The 20,744-nt window shown below is 39.0% G+C and overlaps 2 protein-coding genes across 5 annotated transcripts in view; one reads left to right on the top strand and one right to left on the bottom strand.

The window, feature by feature from the left end:
• The window catches only part of CEP85L (centrosomal protein 85 like), a 122,194-nt gene that overhangs the window by 53,227 nt on the left and 48,223 nt on the right, over nucleotides 1-20,744 (top strand). The gene's annotated exons all lie outside the window — the stretch shown is intronic.
• PLN (phospholamban) lies at nucleotides 4,803-15,421 on the bottom strand. Of its 3 annotated transcripts, XR_011328491.1 has the most exons (4): nucleotides 15,185-15,421; nucleotides 9,812-9,846; nucleotides 7,356-7,935; nucleotides 4,803-5,682 (listed from the first exon to the last, which is right to left on the bottom strand). XR_011328491.1 is itself a non-coding variant. In XM_069805120.1 (3 exons), the coding sequence occupies exon 3, from the start codon at nucleotides 7,810-7,812 to the stop codon at nucleotides 7,654-7,656; it is 159 nt and encodes a 52-aa protein (XP_069661221.1). In that variant the 5' UTR covers nucleotides 7,813-7,935; nucleotides 9,812-9,846; nucleotides 15,185-15,421; the 3' UTR covers nucleotides 4,803-7,653. The 3 variants fall into 3 exon arrangements, 2 of the variants coding, with proteins under 2 accessions (XP_069661221.1, XP_069661222.1); XM_069805120.1 differs by having other exon boundaries at nucleotides 4,803-7,935; XM_069805121.1 differs by lacking the exon at nucleotides 9,812-9,846 and having other exon boundaries at nucleotides 4,803-7,935; nucleotides 15,185-15,396.

Raw genomic sequence — 20,744 nt, 5'->3', positions numbered from 1 at the left:
TCACATTTTGATGAAATGATACTCTTTAGCAAGATAAAACTTTTTAACATGAAGAGGTATCACCTTTAGTTAGCAGAGTGGACTCTTTCAGTGTGAGCCACAATTAAGCTTTTATATTCTGTTCCTTTTGCTGTGAAGTTGGTAGTCCAACAACTGGGATTCCGTTTGTTATAGTGCATGTGTGGGCTCAGTCTGGAGTAAGCACTGGCAGACGATGGGAAACCAAACTTGGACCATGCTTGATTGCAAAAAGAGACTTGGCATTGGTTAACTAATAACTTTGCCAATTTTGTATGTCATCTTGGGAAGATGCATGTTTCAGTTTCAGCAGCATATTTCAACATTTGTTGAAGATTCTGTAGTTTTCGTTAATGGCTGAGAGGAGGCTGCTGGGGTTGTTTCTTGGGGTTGTTTCTACATGCTAATGGTAGAGTTTCTTATAGTCTTCCTTTGTATGTAATTTTGGATCTAGAAATACATGATTGTTGGTGGCAGTAGACTCATCTTTCTCCTTTTATTAAAAAGGAACATATGATTTTTATTTTTTTGTCAGGGCTAACTCATTTATGTAATTTTAGCTATTAAACTGTCACATTGCTTTCCGTAAGATAGGGAAACTTTTGAATATACAGAAGAGCATACAGACAATAAGCTTTGTACAGTCCCGAGCGGTGTATCAGTGAATAGTCATTTTGTTGGGAAAACCATTTTTATTCTTCTTTAGACTAGACTGGGCTTCATATCCTTTTTTGTGGTTTTGGTACGCTTTGAGCCATCTGTGTCAAGGATCAGCAGAAATCCTCCAAGATAATATGTAACTATGTAGCTGTTACAACATATATCCCTTGTATATAAATTTACAGATTTTTTTTTTTTAAAAAGCAGAATATTTCGAGATTATCAAAGTAAGTGATAAAGTGCTTACAGTGATGCAGCTGTGCAAAGTTTTCTGCTTTAAATGCAAACAGACAGGAATTGGTATTGCTATATCAACATAAAGCTATAGATATGTCGTTTGCAGAAGCTATTTTAAATGTTTGTTGTACGTATTTCAGAGCAGGTGAGAGAAAAGCTTTCATTTTAACTATCCGTGCTGCCTTAGCTAATGCTGCCTAAGCTTTTGGAGCAGGCAGCACAGAGTGGAACGTGGATGCCTGTTAATGGTAGGACTTAGAAACCTTCTGTTTCGCTAGGCGTACTGCCTTTTCCTGTGAAAAGTATTTTTGTAGATTCAATTTAGATGGGTCTCTTCCAGATAACTGAACCACCCCACAACAACAGTAATCATCTGGAAATCCTGGGTGAGAACATGGGAGTAGGTCAGCTCTGTAATACACGTGGCACTTGTGAGGAGTGCTGAATCAGGGATGTGCTGTTGTCAATAGAAAGCTGGAAGCTGGGGTTTCCCCCACTCTATGAGCAACATCTGCCTCTTTTGCATGCATGCAAAAGACTATTAATACATGCACGTATGGCACTCGGTTTACTGTACAGTGTTGGTGCACTTTGTTCCCACGTTGTACTTGGGAAAGAGAGATGCTAAGAGCAGGCTGGTTGGCCCCAGTGTAATGGATGAAATCTACTTCAGGCCACCTTCTTTCCCAGCGTATCTCAGGTACGTAGAGCTACTTTCTGGGCAAATAATTCCAGCAAGAAGTGAGCTCTTCTTGGTCACTGTCCTTCCCAGTGACCTGTGGGGAAAGTACATCATCCTGTAAAGGGCCACAGAAGAAGGTCCTGTAAGAAGCTGATGTTGCATGCTTAAAGTGAGGACAAGCTGTGGACTGGATGATTGCACTGGCAAGTAACAAGTGGTGTGTCAAATACGGCTGCAGGGCTCCCACGCTGCACACTTGACCTGTGCCTAAGTGGTAAACGTGGCTTATTGAGGCAGTAGCACCCTTCCTGCGATTGTGCAGATGCACCTACCGCTCGTGTACGTGTCAGCGTTAAGGGCCTCCTAGGCAGAGTTATGATAACCTGTGTTAGTGGTCGTCTTTTTTCGGTTGTTTTGACAGCTTCTTTTTTTGATACTGCTGGGTAACACTAATGGCTTCTGGCTTTTAAGGTGTTGCTGTGAGCCACAGGTGGTCAAAAAAGGTATAACTATGTAATTATGTTTTCATATTTAAACTTATCCCCGTCTCAACTGCTGCAAGCTGCTTTTCATGGATATCCTTGTTTCCACCTACAGCATCTGTGCTTTTGCTCTCCGCAGGTAATTTGATGCGTGCTGTCAGGCCGTTGTTGGTGTTTTGTTCTGCCTTCCTGCTCTATCCATGTCATTTCCCATGAAGTACGTGTTCTCCGGAAATCCCATTTTAAAAATTTGATTTCTGCTGTCCCTTTTTGCAGAAGTGATGTTCCTTGAAGGCTGCAGATGTTTTGTAGATCTTTAAATACAAGTCAGCTGTAGCAGTGGGAAAACTACAGTAACTGCTGATGCATACTTGCATTTCTTCATGTACTCAGCAAGGCTCTAGATGTTCTTTACTCAATGGCAGGTAGAGAATTGTGCACAGCTCTTAGGATTGTTTTCTGATAATATAGGTATGTGAACACTTTCTCTAACTGTCAGATATTTCTCTGCAGTCTTTGCATATTTATATTCAGATAGCTTGAAGTGTCTACATTATTACTGCAAACCCCTTGAAACGAGATTTGAGAAGGAAGCAGAGCCTCAGAGAGGTTCACATCAGCTTCACAAGGATAAATGCGAGCACCAGAACCAAGACAATAAGGAGAAAATTGAGTAGCAGGTTGAGACCTCTGTTGTTGGCAAGATCCATAATGTGCGTCCGTCTGCCCTCTTGTGCTTGCAGCAGACTCTTGATTGTAGCTTTGCGTTGCTCCTTCAGTAGCAAGCAATGTAGATTCACATGAATTTCATTGTGTCCTCAGCTGTTTACCTGGTTTTAGTTTACCTGGTTTTAGTTTCTGCCACTTAAGAAAAAAAATGTTTGTTTACAATAACTAGAATCTCCCCCCCCCCCCGCGCCCCCCCCCCCCCCCCCCAAAAAAAGGAATCTGGATGCTCCTGCAAGCCTTTTTTCCAAATACCTTAAAAATAATTAAAAAAAAAAAAAAAGGTTAATGGTAGCTTTCATTTTACTACTGAAGAACTCCTGAAGAACTAATTAATGGAGAAAGGACTTGAATTTTATACAGTTTGGCTCTTTAGTTTGTTTTGGTTTTTTTTTTTAATGTGTATGGTACTTTTCAGGCCCATTTGGTTTTTAAAAGAATGGCCACTCTCAAGACTTGTTCTGTTCCAGCAGTAGACTGTTGAAAATTTACTTTTAGAAGATTTCTGTAGATGCAAAAAGAAAACTTTCTCATCTGGGCAAATTGTACCTCTGTTAATAGGAGTATTTCCTACCCTTCTAGGGTTTGGCATCGTGCAGTGCGGTAGTTAGCATTTTGCCAGCAGTGTGCTGCGTAGGATTCATTGCAGCTTTGCAAATGCCTTATTAAGAATCTAGATTGGGCTGGCAGAGGATGCATCCTTAGTGCTTTTAACCGCACATACACAATAGCTTATTTTAAGATAGTATTAATAACTTAGCAGTTGTGTTTCTATATATAGAAATATACATATATATAAATGAAAGAAACAAATAGGACCGCTCAGCCCTACCAGTGAATGTTGCCAGAACTTCCTTTTAATAACCAGCTAAGTTTTTAGGGAAGATCACAAGAGGGCAGTGTTTTATAGTTTTATATTTTATACAAAAATACACTTTTGGCATACTTTTATCTTAAAACAAACCCCAGACAACCACGGGCTTATAAAGCAATCAGTTCCACTAAACTAACTGTCAGATATTACAATAAATCTAGGGCCTGTTTTAAATAATTTAAATTACCAGGGTTCTTACTGACATGAGCATCAGTTTTTAAAGGAATCCTTATAAATATGTTGTTCTGTTTTTAATCCTTGCAATGAACAAGAGGTGTTCACTCACCTCCTTCCATAACCAAAACGGATTTATTACACCCCCCCCCCCCCCAGTTTTTAACATCTAGGTCGAAGCTAAAAGGACTATATTGTTAAATAAAAGATATCTATGGATCTTGTAGGACTTCACAAATATTTTCTAATTGTATTCTGACAGACACTATTAATAACCATACAGATGCAGGTATCTGGTCAGTAATCTATAGTGTATTAGTATGCTTCCAGGTAGGAACAAGAATACTCTGCTCTAATTTCAGCAGAGAGGATATAAGTAAAGAACATCTCAGCATGGGTGCATGTGTCTGACACGATAATTGTTCTGTTTGTAGTTGTAGCAAAACTCACATAAAAGTTACTTGTTACGGGGAGCAAATGTTTTGTGAAAGATTTTTTTTTTAAGCCTATTTTACAGTTGTCTTTCCACCAAGTGGTTCAGTTTTGCTAGCAAGGGCAGTTGTTGCTAAACTGATGCAGAAAAGTTAATAAAGAAATGCAAGTACCTGCTGCCCTCTAAAGTGCCTTACTGACTAGTCTTGATCAGAGCAAAATTTCAATTCTGAAATGGGTCATGTCTTCACCTAGAGAAAAATGGGTAGATATATCAATTTTTGCTGAAGAGCTGGCTGAGGAGGCACATGTTTAAAACCAGCATATTCTTGCTCCTGATTAAGCTATTTCCCAGTGTAAAATTGCTATGGAAGTTTGTAATTTGTTTTTTGGAGGAAGAGTAATAGCCTGTTTAGCTGTCTTTGTTCACCATCAGTGTGTAAGATGAACTTAGTAAAAAGACATAGCCTTGGGTGGAGCGGACCAGAGAATTGAAAACTTAATCCAAGCTACATGCTGTGTTTTGAAATTTTTATTACAGCTCATAAAAGTAGTCAACTTTTTGACTACACTTTCAGAAATTCGTTAGGATCACATATGTATACTAGTTAGTGAGTGTAAATTAAGTATGTGTAAAGTGATCTGGACATCACAAAATAGGCAAGATTACTGTTGAAAACCAAAACAGAATAAATAGCGGTATAAAGAATTAGAAAGCTGTGTGATGACTAGCTCTTTTTCACATAACTTTAATAAGTAGAGGATAGAATGGATGCTTCTTTCTAAACAGAAATGTATGTAAATATCTTATTTTATGCATTAATATTTTTTTCAAGCAGTCATTTTAATAAATAAAAATACAGTAGCTGTTAGTGTTAAAGCCCATATAAGTATACAAAAAAAGATTGTACTATGTACAAAGGGTTTTATTTTTTTAATCCCTGGGTTCAGTTGACATTAAGTTATATAGAGGATGGTAGCAGATTTTCTGATCAGCAGAATCCCAAGACACAAATGAACCATACAGTACATGCAATTTATCTGCATTGCTTTAAAATAACAGTAGGCCTTCCAGTTTATTTATACTTTGTTTTTGTTCTTGTTTATTGTTTTTTAAATAAATAATGGCTTTTCAGGTACATAAGAAGAAAGTAGTGCGTTTGTTTTTTATGAGGAGGGGTGGGGGTTTTATTTTTTTTTAGCAATACTTTACTTGGATTTCTGTATATTACTGGCTTGTGAAATCTACAATCCCAATGTGTCCTCACAATGCGTGTGTTGATACTTTGCTCTTGACACCTTTTTTTCTTCAGGAAGTTTACAGTACTGTAAAACTGTTGTCTACTTCCAATTCAAGTCTCTTGAAACACCTCCAAAGCAAACTAAAACTGGAAACCCTATCCATCACAAAAATACAGTTTTAAAAAGAGAAGAAAGCAACTTTAGATTTTTCTGTTTCCTCCCCCCACCCACCCCTGAAGTGCACTGTGTTTGTGGCTTTTCTTAAGAAGAAGGATTAATGGGGAAAGAAAGTATGCTTAATAAAATCTCATGCATTTGTGAGAGTGGTCAGAATGCATGAAATGGAAATTGAGATTTACATTGACAGTTCAAATCGGTAATGCTCATATACTAACTTGCAGGTGGGGGTGTGTGTTGCCGATCTCATCAGTGCTTGCCCTAATCCTCATACAGTAGCTAACTAATTCCCTTTAGTGATTAACCTTATCTCAAGAGGTCTGGTCTTAGCATATCTATTTGCCAGATAGGCAGTGCATTGCCACTGGACTTGCTTGCATTCCATTGAATACAGAGTTTTTTCAAAGATTTCTTCCCTTCCTGCTCAACTGTTCATTGTCAACGTCTGCTCGTGGAGTATTAAGTCTTAAAGGCAGAATACAAGATTAAGATAAACTTGTTTTGATTTTCTGTATTCATCAATAGGAGTGCTGACATAGAGTGGTATAGAAAGATGCCTGTTTAAAAAAAAAAAAGGATGTCTGTTTGACCTCTGTCTACTGATTCTTGAGCTTTCTTTAAATTTGAAAACTGTATAAAGTTCCTAGGAATTTAGCTTAATACCAGCAACACTGCTCAGTCCTGTTACTGAGAACTGCTGGACTAGAAACTTCATCTTTTATGTGTATAGACTGTGGTTTACATGTTGAAAAGATATATCTGCAATGCTTTCCCTCCTGTGCATAATTGTTTATAAATTTTTTTTTTTAATGTATCGTTTCTTTTAGGAAAATACTTGCTCATTCTCTTAACAGGCAGTTGCAGTTGAAGGTGGTGATGTTATTTGTACTTCTATGATACACTTAAATCACAGCAGTAAGGGTGACCTAGACCTTTTTCTTTACCACCACAGATACAAGCCACCTTGTGTGACATTGGCAAGTACCAAGTTTTCTGTAGTTTTAAACTCAGGAAATTATTACATAAATTATAGCAGGCCATAATAAAGCTGTCTGAAGCCAAATATTAAGAACTCGAGAGTTATTTCTGAATTGTGCCAATTGTCATGTCAGTTAAAGAGTGTAGAAAATTCTATCTTTGATACCAGTGTGGTAGTGTCATTCTTTTTTCTGCAACATAGTGAAAAAACTTTCCAGATGTCACTTAGTTCTCTAAGGATGTATCTAGTGAAAAATACTTTAAATGAGGTTGCTTTTGTTTTTCCCCCCCCCCCCGCCCTGCCCTGATCTGAGCTGTGTGTATATATATATATGTATGTAAGATCCCTTATATGAGGAGAAAAGAAATAGTTTTTATTTCTGGGCTATAAGAGACTTTTGGTTTATTCCCATATTCCCTTAAAACCCACTAAAAGGATCTGAATGCCTTCAGTTGATAATGCAGAGATGCAGCGCCTAGAAGTAAGCAGAGCAGAAATTTTCCTAGGATGTATTGAGGGCTCTGTGCCAGTAGCTCTTCTTTGGGCAGATGCAGGCCAGATTTGGAACCCCTCCAAGGGCTTAAGGATTTTCAGAGAAACCTAAAAACAATCAGGCCCCCAAAAAGCGATGTTGCTGTTTGTGTGATCTAGCTAAAACACTGAGGAACTTACCAACTCCATGAAGAGCCAGTACTTTACCCCATTCAGAAAAGACATCTCTTGACTGAGACAGACAGATTAGGTCATGCACAGCTTTACAACAGGCTCTAAACACCGTTCTGCACAGAAGAAGTGTGTTTTTAATACATGTAGCAGGTAGTAAGAGAATAGTGCGATGGTTGGCATACAGCTCTAGTCCAAGTGCTAGCCCCTCTCGCGAGAGGATCCTTGCATTGGGAGTTGCAGGTGTAGGTGTCTCTTCCCTCTGGGGTCACTTTCCTAGAGGACAGTGCAGAGAAGTGCTGGAACTTCAGAGGAGCATCACAATGATACAGATCAGCAAGAGGCAAATTAAAATCAGGCAGAAATTCACAAACAGCTCTTGGAGCCTTTGGCGTGCTTGTGGGTTGACCTCAATAGTTGAGGCTCTCCTCAGAGCAGAGCGGGTTATGTATTGGACCTTCTCCATGGCAACAAGAAAGCAGAGGGCACAAATCAGAGGTTTTAGGAGTGCAGGAAAGAAGAGAAGTTGTCAGGAACAGTGCAAAGAGCCTATTATCTTCTCTTTTGGTTTTAGACAGCCTTTGTGGAGCTGGGAAAGCAGGAAAGTGAAGAGTTAGAAATGCAGAAGTAAAGTGTTTTGATGAGTGCAAACGGTGATTGTTTTAAAGTTCTAAAAAGCCTGAAGTAAATAGATTGCCTTTACAGTGTCTTTACTTTAAAACAGGATTTTTAAAATTTTGTTTTTCAAGTTTAGGTTTGTGCTGTATTGTGCTTCTCCTCCTGAAGGCTACCAAGCACCTGCTTCTTAGCAGTGGTGAGGAATTGTAAAATGGAAATTGTGGATGTGTGGGTTTTACCCCCATCATTGCTTTAGATCCTAATCTCTCTATCCTTTACAGTCTGGGAAAAGGTCATGGCTGATTTCCACCCCCTAACCCCCCTTTATTTGTTTAAGCACACGTGAAAGCCTGACGATATGACTAGAATCACAGACCTTTCAGCCATGAGATCTGGATATTGCTGCTGCTTGTTACTGACCCAGGCAGATAATCTGATTTACCATTACCTTATTCTGGAAGGCAGGAAAAGGAATCTTGTTGAAGCATTTCCATTCCAAGTAAAAATTCTTTATGGTGTGTAATTAAAAGCTGATGTATCACTGTTATAGGGAATTTTAGTAATATATTTCTCAACAGACAAAACAGAGTAAGGACTAAAGACTTTTTTAAAAAAAAAAATACATGTAGAACTGTGTTAAAAATGTAGGTGCAAAGGCAGAGAACCACTATGAGGAATAAAACAAAGCATGTATATAACTTACTTTTATAGTGACTATAATTTTTCAGCTTTGTTTGACTTTATGCTGTACCTGTTTTCATCTATTTAAGCAGTTAAACTGCTTGCCAAGTATATTCTGCTTAGCCCTTTGCTGATAACTGTCTGCCTGCCCCAAGTGCAGTAAAAGCAAGACATGCACAGGAATTCTCAAGTGACCTGGCTGAAGGCGCATTCGTTCTCCCAGCCCAATACAGGCTGGGGTGTGTTAGGCTGTTTATCCCCTTCTAGACAAGGCACAGTAGATGAACCACTAATGGATTTACACCAATACAGAAAAGTTTGCGTAACCAGCTTGTGCAACAGACACTGCACAGAGAACAGTATTTCCTGCAGATGACTTCTTCGCAACTTGTTAAAGTCATTTTTTTAATGCAGGGTGCGTGCAACCTGTGGTCTTTGGGCCGTGTGCGACCTGCTACAGCAAGATATCTGTCTTCTTCGTGGCTGCTGTTTTTCTTGGGGCCCTCGGATTGGAACAGCATGAGTTTTTACCTGCATATACGCACACTAAGTCCATTTCCGTGTACGGCTTTAGATTTAACTGCACACATGCTGGCACCTGCACTGCTGTGTCGCTGCATGTGTTTCACCTGCATCACTCAAGGGGCTTTGAAGCGCTTCTGCAAAAAGCAGTATTAGCTGGTTGGGCATCACAGATGCAAGGCCAACACAGGTGAAGGGGGGATGGTGAGATCTCTCTGGGAGGGGGGGGAAAAAAAGATATTCTTCCCTTAGGAAAGCGTGAGGGATGTTGCCGAGAGAGCAGGCGGTAGGTCAGAAGGCTCAGTTGCGTTGAGTCAGCATTAACTGTTTGGACATACATGACTAGACAGGTGATACAAAAGGATCTTAAAAAAAGGAAGGTAGCGTAAGTTAAAATGTATACCTTTTACAGCTAGAAAATGTTTGTAGAGAAGGGATGAGGAAAGGTTAAAATAGAGTAACTTGGTTTTCTTCATTTAAAAGCTTATACAGTTTTGGAAATTTTTGAAACACCTGTGTGTTGTTTTACCTACCAAGCCTGCCTGTGGGAGAAGTTTTCTTGTAAGCAAAGGAAGTAAATTCTGTGTCTGTATTTCAACAAGTTTGGCTTTACAAGTGCATGGCTTTAACTAATAAACACATACCTTGCTTGTTAATCCTCCATGGTGCTGTCACCCACCTAAAGTGTGCATAAAGAGAAACAGATTCAGTAACACAGCTGCATATGGGTGGCTATCAAGGTCAAAATGGACAGCCTGAAAAATAATTACACTGAAATGAAGGCTGGTCATTGCCACAAATAGTAGCTGTTCTCTGCCGTTCAGTCCCCTGACGGTGTTTTAGGTCAATGTTAAGAAGCGTTATGCATGCACACACCACTTCTTGAAAGTGCAGCAACAGGGCAAACTATATTTGACTTTTTTTTTTAAGTCAAAAAGTGTTACTTATGTGTGACAAGACTGCGTACTGCGCAAGAGAAACTGTTGGCTGCATTGCTATGCAGTTGTGTGTTTAATCCAGTGTTACTAATGAATGTGAAAGGCTTGTCTTATGCACAGTGTGAATCTGCAGGAAGAGGTTATGTGGCGGACCCTGTATGTTACTATGTAGGGGATCCCCTACACCTGGTGCCCTAGAATGAGTCACAGATCACAATTACTGCTTCCTTCTTCACTGATATGTGACCGTTTCCCTAATTTGTATTAGGTTATTTTTATCTTTGTTCCTGGGTGCCCTTCACAATGAGAGGAGGTATGTGACCAAAGTGAAAACTGTGGGCCACGCTCGTTCCTGGTGCAACTGCATTTTCATTGAAGTCACACGGGATAAATTTGGCTCCTTTGGAAATGCCACAGCAATTTTAGACACAGCCTGTTTCCTGTCATATGTTTACTAAATGCAGCAGTGATATCAGTGGAATAGCAGAGGTTTGACGTATTTGATTTGTTGCTGTCGCATACGACCAAGTGAAGCCCTGAAAGGGCATTGTTAAAAAGTGATGTTGCGTAACAGTCTACTGCATGGATCTTAATGATGAGATGTCCCCAAAACCCAGTAATTCAGTTTCAACCATTGAAAATAAATGCCTTAATCGCCATAAACATAGTGATGCAAAAAGTACCGTCAAGTTATATGATCCTTGGTCTAATACATGTTTAGAACTGTTACCAAAAATTACCTGGCCTAAGACGTTCCTATAGCTATTTGTGTGAGGAGTATGATACTCCTAGGCAGGAGGAGGCATCCTCTGCGTGTTCAGAGGAGGTAAGTTTAAAGATCTGTGTGTAGTGCCAAAGCAAAGAAGAACCCTGCATGCAGGACTAAATCCTGCGAGTTGAACTGAACCTGGAGCCCTTTGTCACCATTGTCTGTGGATTGCGTGGCCCCCAGAGGAGGAGATTTTGCAGAGTTTTAAAGCTCTGCCTGTGCACAGCAGCTGCAGTTGATGCGTAGGCATGGTTTTTGTCTTCTCTGGCTGTCCTATGTTGATGTATATGTCTTATTCCAAGTTGCATTGATTTTTTTTTTTTGAACCCTGCTGTAAAATAGCTCCTCACTGGCAGTGTGGAGTAACAGCAGTTGAGATCTCCAAGTCTGAAAAATCTCCTTTTTTGTATGAGGAAGATGAGGGGTGAGAAGGGAGTGAAGAAGGATGCAGTCTGACTTAACTTTGGAGACCTCTAGAGGGTCTCACTACTGTCAATTTACTTCAGCAATTAAGTTTCCAACAATAAAACAAGTTGCTTACAGGTTTTCAAGTACAGAAGTGATTTATAAAGGTATGTCATAATTTTAATTTTCATTCTCTTACAAAAAATAAATAGTATGGAGGTGACTTGCTAGGATTTACCCCAGCAGCTGAGTTTTGTATTTACCTAGGCTAGGGGTGCAGAATTCTATTGCTTATTCTGATTTTAGTCTGAGAGTTGCACTACGCAGTTGTGTCAGTGAAGAAGGGTATTAAGGATATTAGCCAATTCAACAGCTGGACTGCAGAAAAAGGAAAATCGATTTTTTAATTTTTTTTTTTTTTTTAAGAAGAAAGCATAAAATGGGAAAGAAAGAGCTGGAGGTTGAAAACAAAGACTGGGATGGGTGAAGACAAGAATACAGACAATAGTGCAGGAGAGCACAAATTGAGGGAGGAAAGTAGAAGAAAATGAGCAGAGGAAGAGAGTGGGAGTGTAGAAAAAGCAAGGAGTTGCGCAAGGGAAAAGAGAAGACTGCAGCTGGAGTACATGAAGTCATTGAAGAGAGCTAGACACTGACTTGTGGCATATGATGTCATTTTTTCAATCACATGCAGAACACATTTCCTTGGGATGGGGTAAGAAGCAACAAATTGTCTCATAGAGTTTGGGAAGTGCTGGTAACAGGAAAAACAAACTCATTTTATCCTTTTTATCTTTTTTAAAGTCTGTTTTGTACTGAAGTGTCAAATGTTTTTCATGTGTTTGGGAGAGGATAGGGGAAGGCTCACACTTTGGATTCTTTTTTTTTTCCCTCCACCTCTTATTAATTCATTCCTCTTAGAATCTTTCTTTTGACTAGCTTTGATGTTCTCAGTGTTCTAGAAGCAAGATTGTCAGTAAGAGCGTTTAACTGTATTTCAAGTCCATGAGGATGCGAAATGTGTAGATACCAAGAAATTACACTGATGCATAGTTGAACACACCAGGCTTGGCATTTTGGTTTTTGGAAGTTGTGCACATACCTTGTGGGTAACTGGGACTTGTATTTGTGTGCTAGTCCATTAGAGTAGCCTGGGAGCTAATGTTATGGGCTAGTTTTTAACTCTGGGTTAAATTCCCTGCAACTGCTACAGGACCATGCAGTGGGATCTTGGGCAGGTGCTTCATCCTCCGTACTCATCAGTTCCCCTAATCAAAATAAGACATATAATAATGGTATACTTTTTCCCATCTGTTGGTATGATTTGCCTTTTCCTTCTCTTAGGAAATGAACTGCTTCCTCCACTGTGCGCACTACCTAATACCTTGTTGTTTCAAGTTGGGTTTTAGGTTCTGGTGGTTCATACATCACTACTTAATAATAGGAAATGGGATAAGTGAAATTTGAATTGAAGTAAAAATTGTAATACATCTAGCATGTATAAAAGGTCGAAATGGAAGGGGATGTTGCATGTTGTGTTTCTATCCTTTTTAGAAACTCGGGGGACCATGATATGGCATTGATTGAAAGAAGAATATAGTAGGTAAATTCAGTTTCTGAGAAGTAACTTGATGCCAGGAAAGTCCTCTTAAGCCATGTACCAATCTCTAGAAAGCAAAAGCAGTCTTCTAGTTTTAAAGTGTCTTGTAGTTTAGGGAACATAACATTACTTTCCTGTGGGATTTTTTGTTTCTCCAGTTGGGCTACTTTTTCTATTCCTAAATCAAGTTATTCTTAAAGCAAATAAAAAGCTGCTCTTGTAGCTGTGGAGGTGTATCCCGTACATTTTTGTTTGCTGATGGTCTGAAAAAATCAGTGAAAATCACCTTTACACTATCTGGTTACAAACTGATATTGGTGAGTTTCATATTGTAAAAAGAAGACAGTACGTTCTTAACCTCTTCAGAGGATGAGAAATAAATGCAACTTATTAAAATAGAAATGTGGTATACACATAAATCTGAATCTCTCTAAATACAAATAACATAGTTGTCTTGACAAATGAGTGGCAAAAAAAAAAAGCAGAAAACTGTTACTTACTGTAAATTAAATGCAGTATTTCACATCTGATTTGTAACATTTATCACCTGCTATGTAGCACATGCTTCTGTCATGACTGTCAGCTGTTGTTATTCAGGGTTTGGATGTCTGTGACATGGGATTTTATTGGTGTGAAATTTTTAGATTTAACTTAACAGCAGAGCCACACTGTCATCTACTTTAAATTACCTAACTCTGTGGCAGGATAGAATTCAGATGAATGGGCGTCTAACCTGCTGTAGCTATGGATGCATTCCAGTAAAGAGCTGCCTACACCAATTGAGTTTCTATGTGTGTGTTCAATTTGTGTGTGTATGCATAAACTCTGTATTTTTAAAGGTGCATGTATGCAGCGTTTGTGTTAGGAGAGAAAGATTCTCTGCATGGTAGAATAACCCCAAATTTCTCTCTTCACTTGAAAATACATTTTATTTAACTTTAGCCTTGGAAAAAAATCTCAGAATCTTCTTGCTCATTGTATGCATTGGTTTGAAGGCCCTGGGAGGTCTGAAGTGCTGCTTCTGCTTGCTGGAAATAGCTTCTAGAGAACTTCATAACAGATTGTTTGCCTTAGGAGTAACAGGATGTCCGGACACTTCCAGTACTTGCCGATTCAAAACTGGCACAAGGCTGCTGAGCACAAACCCAAGCACCTGCCTTGATGCCTAGCAGTCGGTAATAGGGAAAGGAATTAGGTGTGTCTGTTCAGTAACGGGGAAAACATGCCTCATGAAATTAAGGTCTATATTAAGCCTGTCTTTTCTAAAAGCAGAACCTGAAGTAAACGTAAGTAGTAAGGTGTGAATTGATGGAAGAAGCGGACATGATTGTAAGGAGAAGAAATTCTTTAGAGACCTACATATTCATGAATCATATTACTTTTTAAAATATTTGTATATCTAAATATTAAATGTCCTTTATGTGACATATTTCTGTTCGAGATGCACGCTTTTTTGTTTGCAGTGATTTTAAAGCTGGGGTTGTATTTTGTTGTACAGTGTGTATGTGCTTCCCTTAGTTGGAAATAAATGGATTACTTTCTGCATTTGAAATTCAGTTCATGATGTTACAAATCCTAGCTAAATTATTTACCTGTTATTGTAAGCATTCTAGCACAAGTTTGGTAGTTACAATGACCAGCAGGAGAAAATTAACCTTTAAAGGAATTCACAGCCGAAACGCTATATGAATTCTGTAGCTTGAACTGCAGGTTGAATAACATGATGTAATTTCAGTTCTAGTACTGCTATAAACTGCTTAAGTTTTTAAATTAAGTGTACGTTTTCATCATACAGCAAAAAAATGTTTGCTCTCTCAATGTGTTAGCTCATAAAAATGCTTTTCTGAGTTAAATGGTGAAAGAGCTTTACCTTTGCTGGGCTGTGGGTAGGCAGCTTTGGGGAAACAAAAGTGTCCCTACAAAACTTAAGTGAATTACTCTCTTTGTGGATTTTATATTAAAAAACAAGAATCAAACCAAATGTATTAAAAGGAGAGGCAAAGGTTTGAGGAAAATGATGAAAGCTTGTCACCTTCTAGTGTAATACCACCTGTATAAATCATCTACCCAAAGACAGCTAGTGTCCCACCAGCATGTAGAAAAATCTCAGTTGCCTTTATTGTTGCTAAAATATGTTGTCCCCCACAGCATTATACTTCTGACTTGGAGCTGTAATGCCTCCACGTCCATATTTTTGATAAACAGTTATAACCAACTGTTAATTTGAGTAGAGGAGTTTTTGTAACAAACCACAGCTACAGTGCTTTGCTGTAAGAATTAAAAGCATAAAAGAGAGGTTTCTTACCTCTGGTGTGTCTGTTAGTGAAGCACAGAGGAGCCTGCTCGGGGCTGTGGGAAGCGTCTGTAGATCTCTGGCAACTTGTCCGAGTCTGTGACCAAGTTGTGGGAACAATTGAAGTACGTTATGTTGAGGGGAAAAAATAACAAAAGTTTCAGAGGCAGGACTCCCGGCGTCATTCAGCAGCTCACAAGTTGTGATTGGTCCCATTTCTGCCTTCTGACACAGGCAGTTGCTCCTCTAAACTTGTTCACAGCAGTAATATATTAAACATGGGCAACATCTTTTTGTCTCGTGAAGGGAACCGTGTGCCAGGGAGACCACCTGCGCGGCCCCAGGATGAAGGAATCTGGGAAGCGGCACGCTTCAGCGGGGTAGCGAAGGGAGCCACTTGCTTACAGCCTGCCTTTTCTTAAACAAGAACTTAAATGGGAATTTGTTCAGGGAGCTGTTTTCGGATGAGTTACTTTTGCTACAGCAATGTTTCTTTTTCTTCATCATAAAACCCCCTAAATATCTAGTGTGGATGATCACATTTCATATAGGGTTTTGACTTGGAATGATTTGGTTTTGTACAAGGGGTTTCTTAAACTACAGTTTCAGTATATATAGTTTTGATAATTCTGTTACACAGCTGGTATTCAGTTTACAGTGCATGATGTGTGTTTTCCAATGTCATCTTTCTTCTGGCAATGCTTGAACCGAAGTAATTTTTCTGTATTTCAAGTCTCTTCCAACCTCTAAGTTAATTTGTGGGTTAGAGGATTTGTTTTCTCCAAATAAAATCCAGCATATATAAGTTCCTCTCCAAAATTTATCATTCCTGTATGATTTGAAGTATTTACCTTTCCTTTAAAACACCCACCCACCTTTTTTCTCCCCCTCCCTCTTTTTGTGGCTGGAAACTATCCAAGAGATTTTTGAGAACCTGTTCTGTTTGTTTGGGTAGGAGCAGCAGCTGGATGCTACCTTGCAGGTTATCTTATGTGTATTATCCTGTGCTGGGAAGTGACAAATGAGACCACAGTGCATATATGGAGCAGGTTTTGTGCATCCGGGAAGTGGAGGATTTACTGGATGTGGAAGGACTGAACCGTTGAGTGTGCAAGCATCCAACATCAGGCTTCGTATGTGGATGCTACTTACAGCATATGCCTTTTCCTGATTTGGAAACTGCAGGCAAAAATACAGAAGCTCAGCCTAACTCTGAACACTTACAGATCCGGTTTTGACAATAATTGTTTAGCATAGATTAGTGCTTGTCTTTTGAGCAGGAAACCAGACATGGTGAGGGTTTTTTTTTTAGTTTGGCTTTTTCAGTCCCTATAAGCCCTGCTGTGATACATGCTGCAAACCAGAGACAAAAAGACCTTGGAGGTGATGTACCACCTTGTTTCAAATTGAGCTCTATTTTTATTTTTGTAAATAAGGTTTAGCTCTTCTGCAAAATTGGTTATAATATGGTTGAAGTTAGCAACTCAGTTTTAATACAATAAATCTGCCTGCCTTCTGTTATCCTTTGATATCAGACCCAGGAATTTTAGGGTCACATACTTCAGTTGAAAGTTAATTGAGTATCTCCACAGTGAGGAGTGATAGTTCTTTACCACCGCAAAGGGTTTCATAATTTACTTATGGCATTATTAACATTATAAATCTCTTTATAAATCTCAGTCAAGAAAACTATATTTGGTCTTTTAATGAGGGAAGTTTCATGGGTTTAGTGCATGCTGTCATCCAGCAAAAGTACTGCTATCATTGCATTGTTTGCTTTTTGTAAGGTGTAATACGAAACTTGCACTATTGAAATTCACCTCTGTACTTTGTTGAACACCCAGCACTGCAGTAGCTGTGATGCCAGTTCCTCCCTTTACCAAGTCACTCATGTTATTTAGTTACTGTACACCAAATTCTCAGCTTTTTTTGTTAGTGAATTGGACCTAATCATAATTTTGGAGTTTTTGGAAATGATATGCCTTAAAAGAATGCTGGCTTTGTTTGTGAGCTGCTGACACAGTCATAGCTTGGCTGTCTTTTTAAAGAATGACAGTTAAATGTGCAAGGTAAGGTATTAATAAAAATAGTACTATCTCATCAGAAATATAATACATGCCTTCTGTAAATGTCTAACTCGGATAAGAAATTTTTAAATTGAAAATATATTTGTTAAATAACATAACTTGCACAAATTCAGACCACATGGATGTTGTAGAACTTGTATTGATGTTGTTTCTTTGACAACAAGCTTGTTTGGGTACCCTCTCTGGAGAACATTTTTCTAGTTCAGTTTAGTATTGCTTTTTTGTGTAGCTCACGGGGATTTTGGTGGGGTTCTGAGGCAGATGCCAAAGTGCTGCTCATGGGACGTGTCAGTCTGACAGATACAGACAGTATATGTGAGCACACCATTGTCCTGTTTGATTCACCCCTGGGTGAATGGGTCCAGACATCCGTGGATATCAGAAAGGAAAAGCTTTAAAAAAGGAATCTGTGTTGGAGGTTCTGGTCTGCTTTATTTTGTTCTGGGGAACAAAAATGCGCAGCTGTTGCTTGCTTGACCTTAAATGGAGATGATCTGGGCTTTCTCCAGTGGGATTAGAAATCTGCCACCAGAGCATGTTTCCTCTCATAAATTTATTTAGAGATCCGGTTGGTGTTTGGGATAATGTCCAAAAAGAGACGTGTTATACTACAGCATACCAGCTCCTTTATTTAAATAATAATAATACTAATACTTTTATTCACATTGGCAATAATTTCCTGGGCTATTTTTGCCTTTCATGTGCTAGTTTTAAAATTCCAGCTGTAGACACTGGCTACCTGTATAATCTGTGTATGGAGTTTGAAATGTCAGTATCTGGTCTGTTGATAATCCATGAATCTGCATAGAAATGAACTGTAACCCAAGCCCAATTACTTATAATATACAAGTAAAGAAATCCAGCAGTAAGTCTGAGTACTCAGCTTAGTGCATAATTTCATGGTGCTGCTGCAGTTTTCTTTCTTACTGCAAGTGTACCTCTACAATATCACACCGCTAAGGTTCTTGTGTTGCCTGTATTTGGTTTAAAAGTAGCTAAAAACGAAGAGAAGGGAGAAGCGGATGCTCCCACAGATGCGCACTGGTTTGTTTGTATAAGCGGGACAGAACAGCAGATTTTGGTATTGAAGCTGAACACTAAAACGAAATCTTTCCTTTTTGTAACCAGTGTTTTTCTGGCCTGATTCTGAGATGCTTCCTGCATCATATGTAATTGCTTGTAGCCATCCAGGTATCATCAAATGTGGCTTACAAGACACTTTTTGCTGATCCCTGCAAAGGGAAAGGACCCAGCTAACATATCCTTCAGTTACATTAGCACTGCAGGCCAAATACAACCTGAAGGGAGATGAGAGGTTTTTTTCCTTCTAGAAATATGGGAAAAGCAGTATTTTCAGCTGGTTTGAACAGCATTCCAGATTTACACCAGGTAAGGAGATAGCCTAATCAATTCGGAGACAGTAAGATTTTTTTATGCCTTTGAGTTTTCTTGCTTGAATTTGATGGATTTATGACCCATGCGGTTTTATGTTTTACCTGATACCTACTTTAATGCTTATCTGACTTCAGTGATTCTCATTCACATCTGGAATCTCAATGTTTTTTGGATGTATGTGGACGAAGTTGCCTTTCTGAGGCTGCAGATTTTCCTGCTTCTATGGTGAGACTTAGTCTCTGTTAGCATTATAGGAAACAGCTCTGCTGAGAAATCTAGGCTTTGCGTCGTGTTATTCTCCTCTGGGACAAGAAGTATTTACTTTTCCTAAGCACTGGACAGTCATTAAATTAGTTTGATCTTCACATTTTGTTCTTCATTATAAACAAGGTGAACTTAATTTTGTGAAGCTGCAGCTTGTGAAGCATACCATTGCAAAGTGATTAAAAAAACCTGTACAAAATAAATTAATAGAAAACTATACAACTTGGGCTGAAATAGTTCTTATTTTGGGAATGCTGAAGGCTCTGGCAGGACTAGTCATCTGATTTGTTACTAACCGAAGACATTTTCAGAAAGGTCAGCTTGAATGTTTTCATTTCAGTTGCTGTTACTGGCATGAACTTTTAACCATTAAAGTAGATCACAGGGCTCAGAAGTGTGTAACGCCTGTTTATTGTCTTTGGTGCTTTGACCCAATGTTAGGAGAGAAGTAGGGGAACAAGAAATTTTGACTGGCTCTTGCTCTGAAAATCCACAGTGGCCTTCCTCCTGCCATACCCCCATAGGGAGCACTTATTTCACTTGGAGGCAACACAATTAGCACAGACTTGAGCCATGTAGCTTTTTTATTTTGCCACAGAGTACTGACAGCACCAAAAAAGTGCTCTTTCAAATACCTGGTTGTTTTCGTATCAGCAAAGTGTACTTTTTTACTAGATTAATGAAGGTCAAATAATTGAATAGTAGCAATTTATTGCAGTGGTGCACAGTGTCTTCAAAATAGCAACATGATACCGAATAGGAAGTTTGGTGATCCTCATTACAGTGGAAGGTTTTTTAATTTCTATGAAATGCCTGGGAGAACTGTATTTTGATGTTACTGGTGTCCTCAATTGGTTAAGCTGAACAACGTGCTTTAGGTGGTGTGCTGAGACCCTTGTACCTAAGAAGCTGTGTTGAGTGTCTTTGAGATAAACTGTTCTAGGAAGCACAGAGATTAGTTGTGTTATTTGACATGTTATGAGTGATGGATGAACGGCGGGACAAAGGCATATGAAGGAGAGATAAAGTTGGAAGACCATGTTCCAGTTGCCAAGTGGTGGTGCTGGATTACCTCCACTTAAACATTAGTAACTGCAGAATGGAGGAGAAACGATTGGGGTTTAGATTCAGCTGCTACCTATCTTCAGCCAAAGGTTGTCCTAACAGAAGTACATAAACATTCCCCAAATGATGAACGCATTAGCAGCACTTAGAAGCAGAAGGACTCTCGTGCAGAGTACTACGGTAACCGCCCTCACGTACTGTGGAGGGGGAGCTTGCAGACCGGTGGCCTCAACATCTTGCCTCCCTGGGATCTTCATTCAGATCGACGTGGAGATAGTGTAGAGTGGACATTTAAAGGGTTTTCAGGCTAATTTTCAGTTGGTCCTAGTTTGAGATGTGCATATGGGAAATGTGAACGAGAAACACCTTTCTTTCTCTTGGTTGATGTTACAGAATGGCGTCTGTCTTTTCATCGCTTATTTCTTCTGCCCATTGCTCTGCCTTTTTTTTTTTTCTTCTTTTTTTTTTCTTCTGTGGAGTGGCTATACACAAGACTAGCACAATTCCCATGGTGAATGTCAGCTATTTATCACTTTCTTTCTTACGTGCAATTCATAGCTAAAACAGTAAGGTAACTTTTTTTTTTACTTCATTAGAAATCATTGAAGTTTATTTAAACAACACAGTGTCTTTTTCCTCTTCAGAAATGAAGTGCTGTTTCACAATTACATATACAGGAAAAAAAATCCTTTATTTTAAAAATAAAATTTTGTTTCACTCCTAGCACCCCAGAAAATTAAGATCCCAAACGTTATTACTTG

This window comes from Haliaeetus albicilla, chromosome 17 (genome assembly GCF_947461875.1).
Source record: "Haliaeetus albicilla chromosome 17, bHalAlb1.1, whole genome shotgun sequence".
NCBI classification, from domain to species: domain Eukaryota; kingdom Metazoa; phylum Chordata; class Aves; order Accipitriformes; family Accipitridae; genus Haliaeetus; species Haliaeetus albicilla.
The sequence above is the reverse complement of the archived record's forward strand: the minus strand, read 5'-3'. Positions and strand labels throughout refer to the sequence as shown.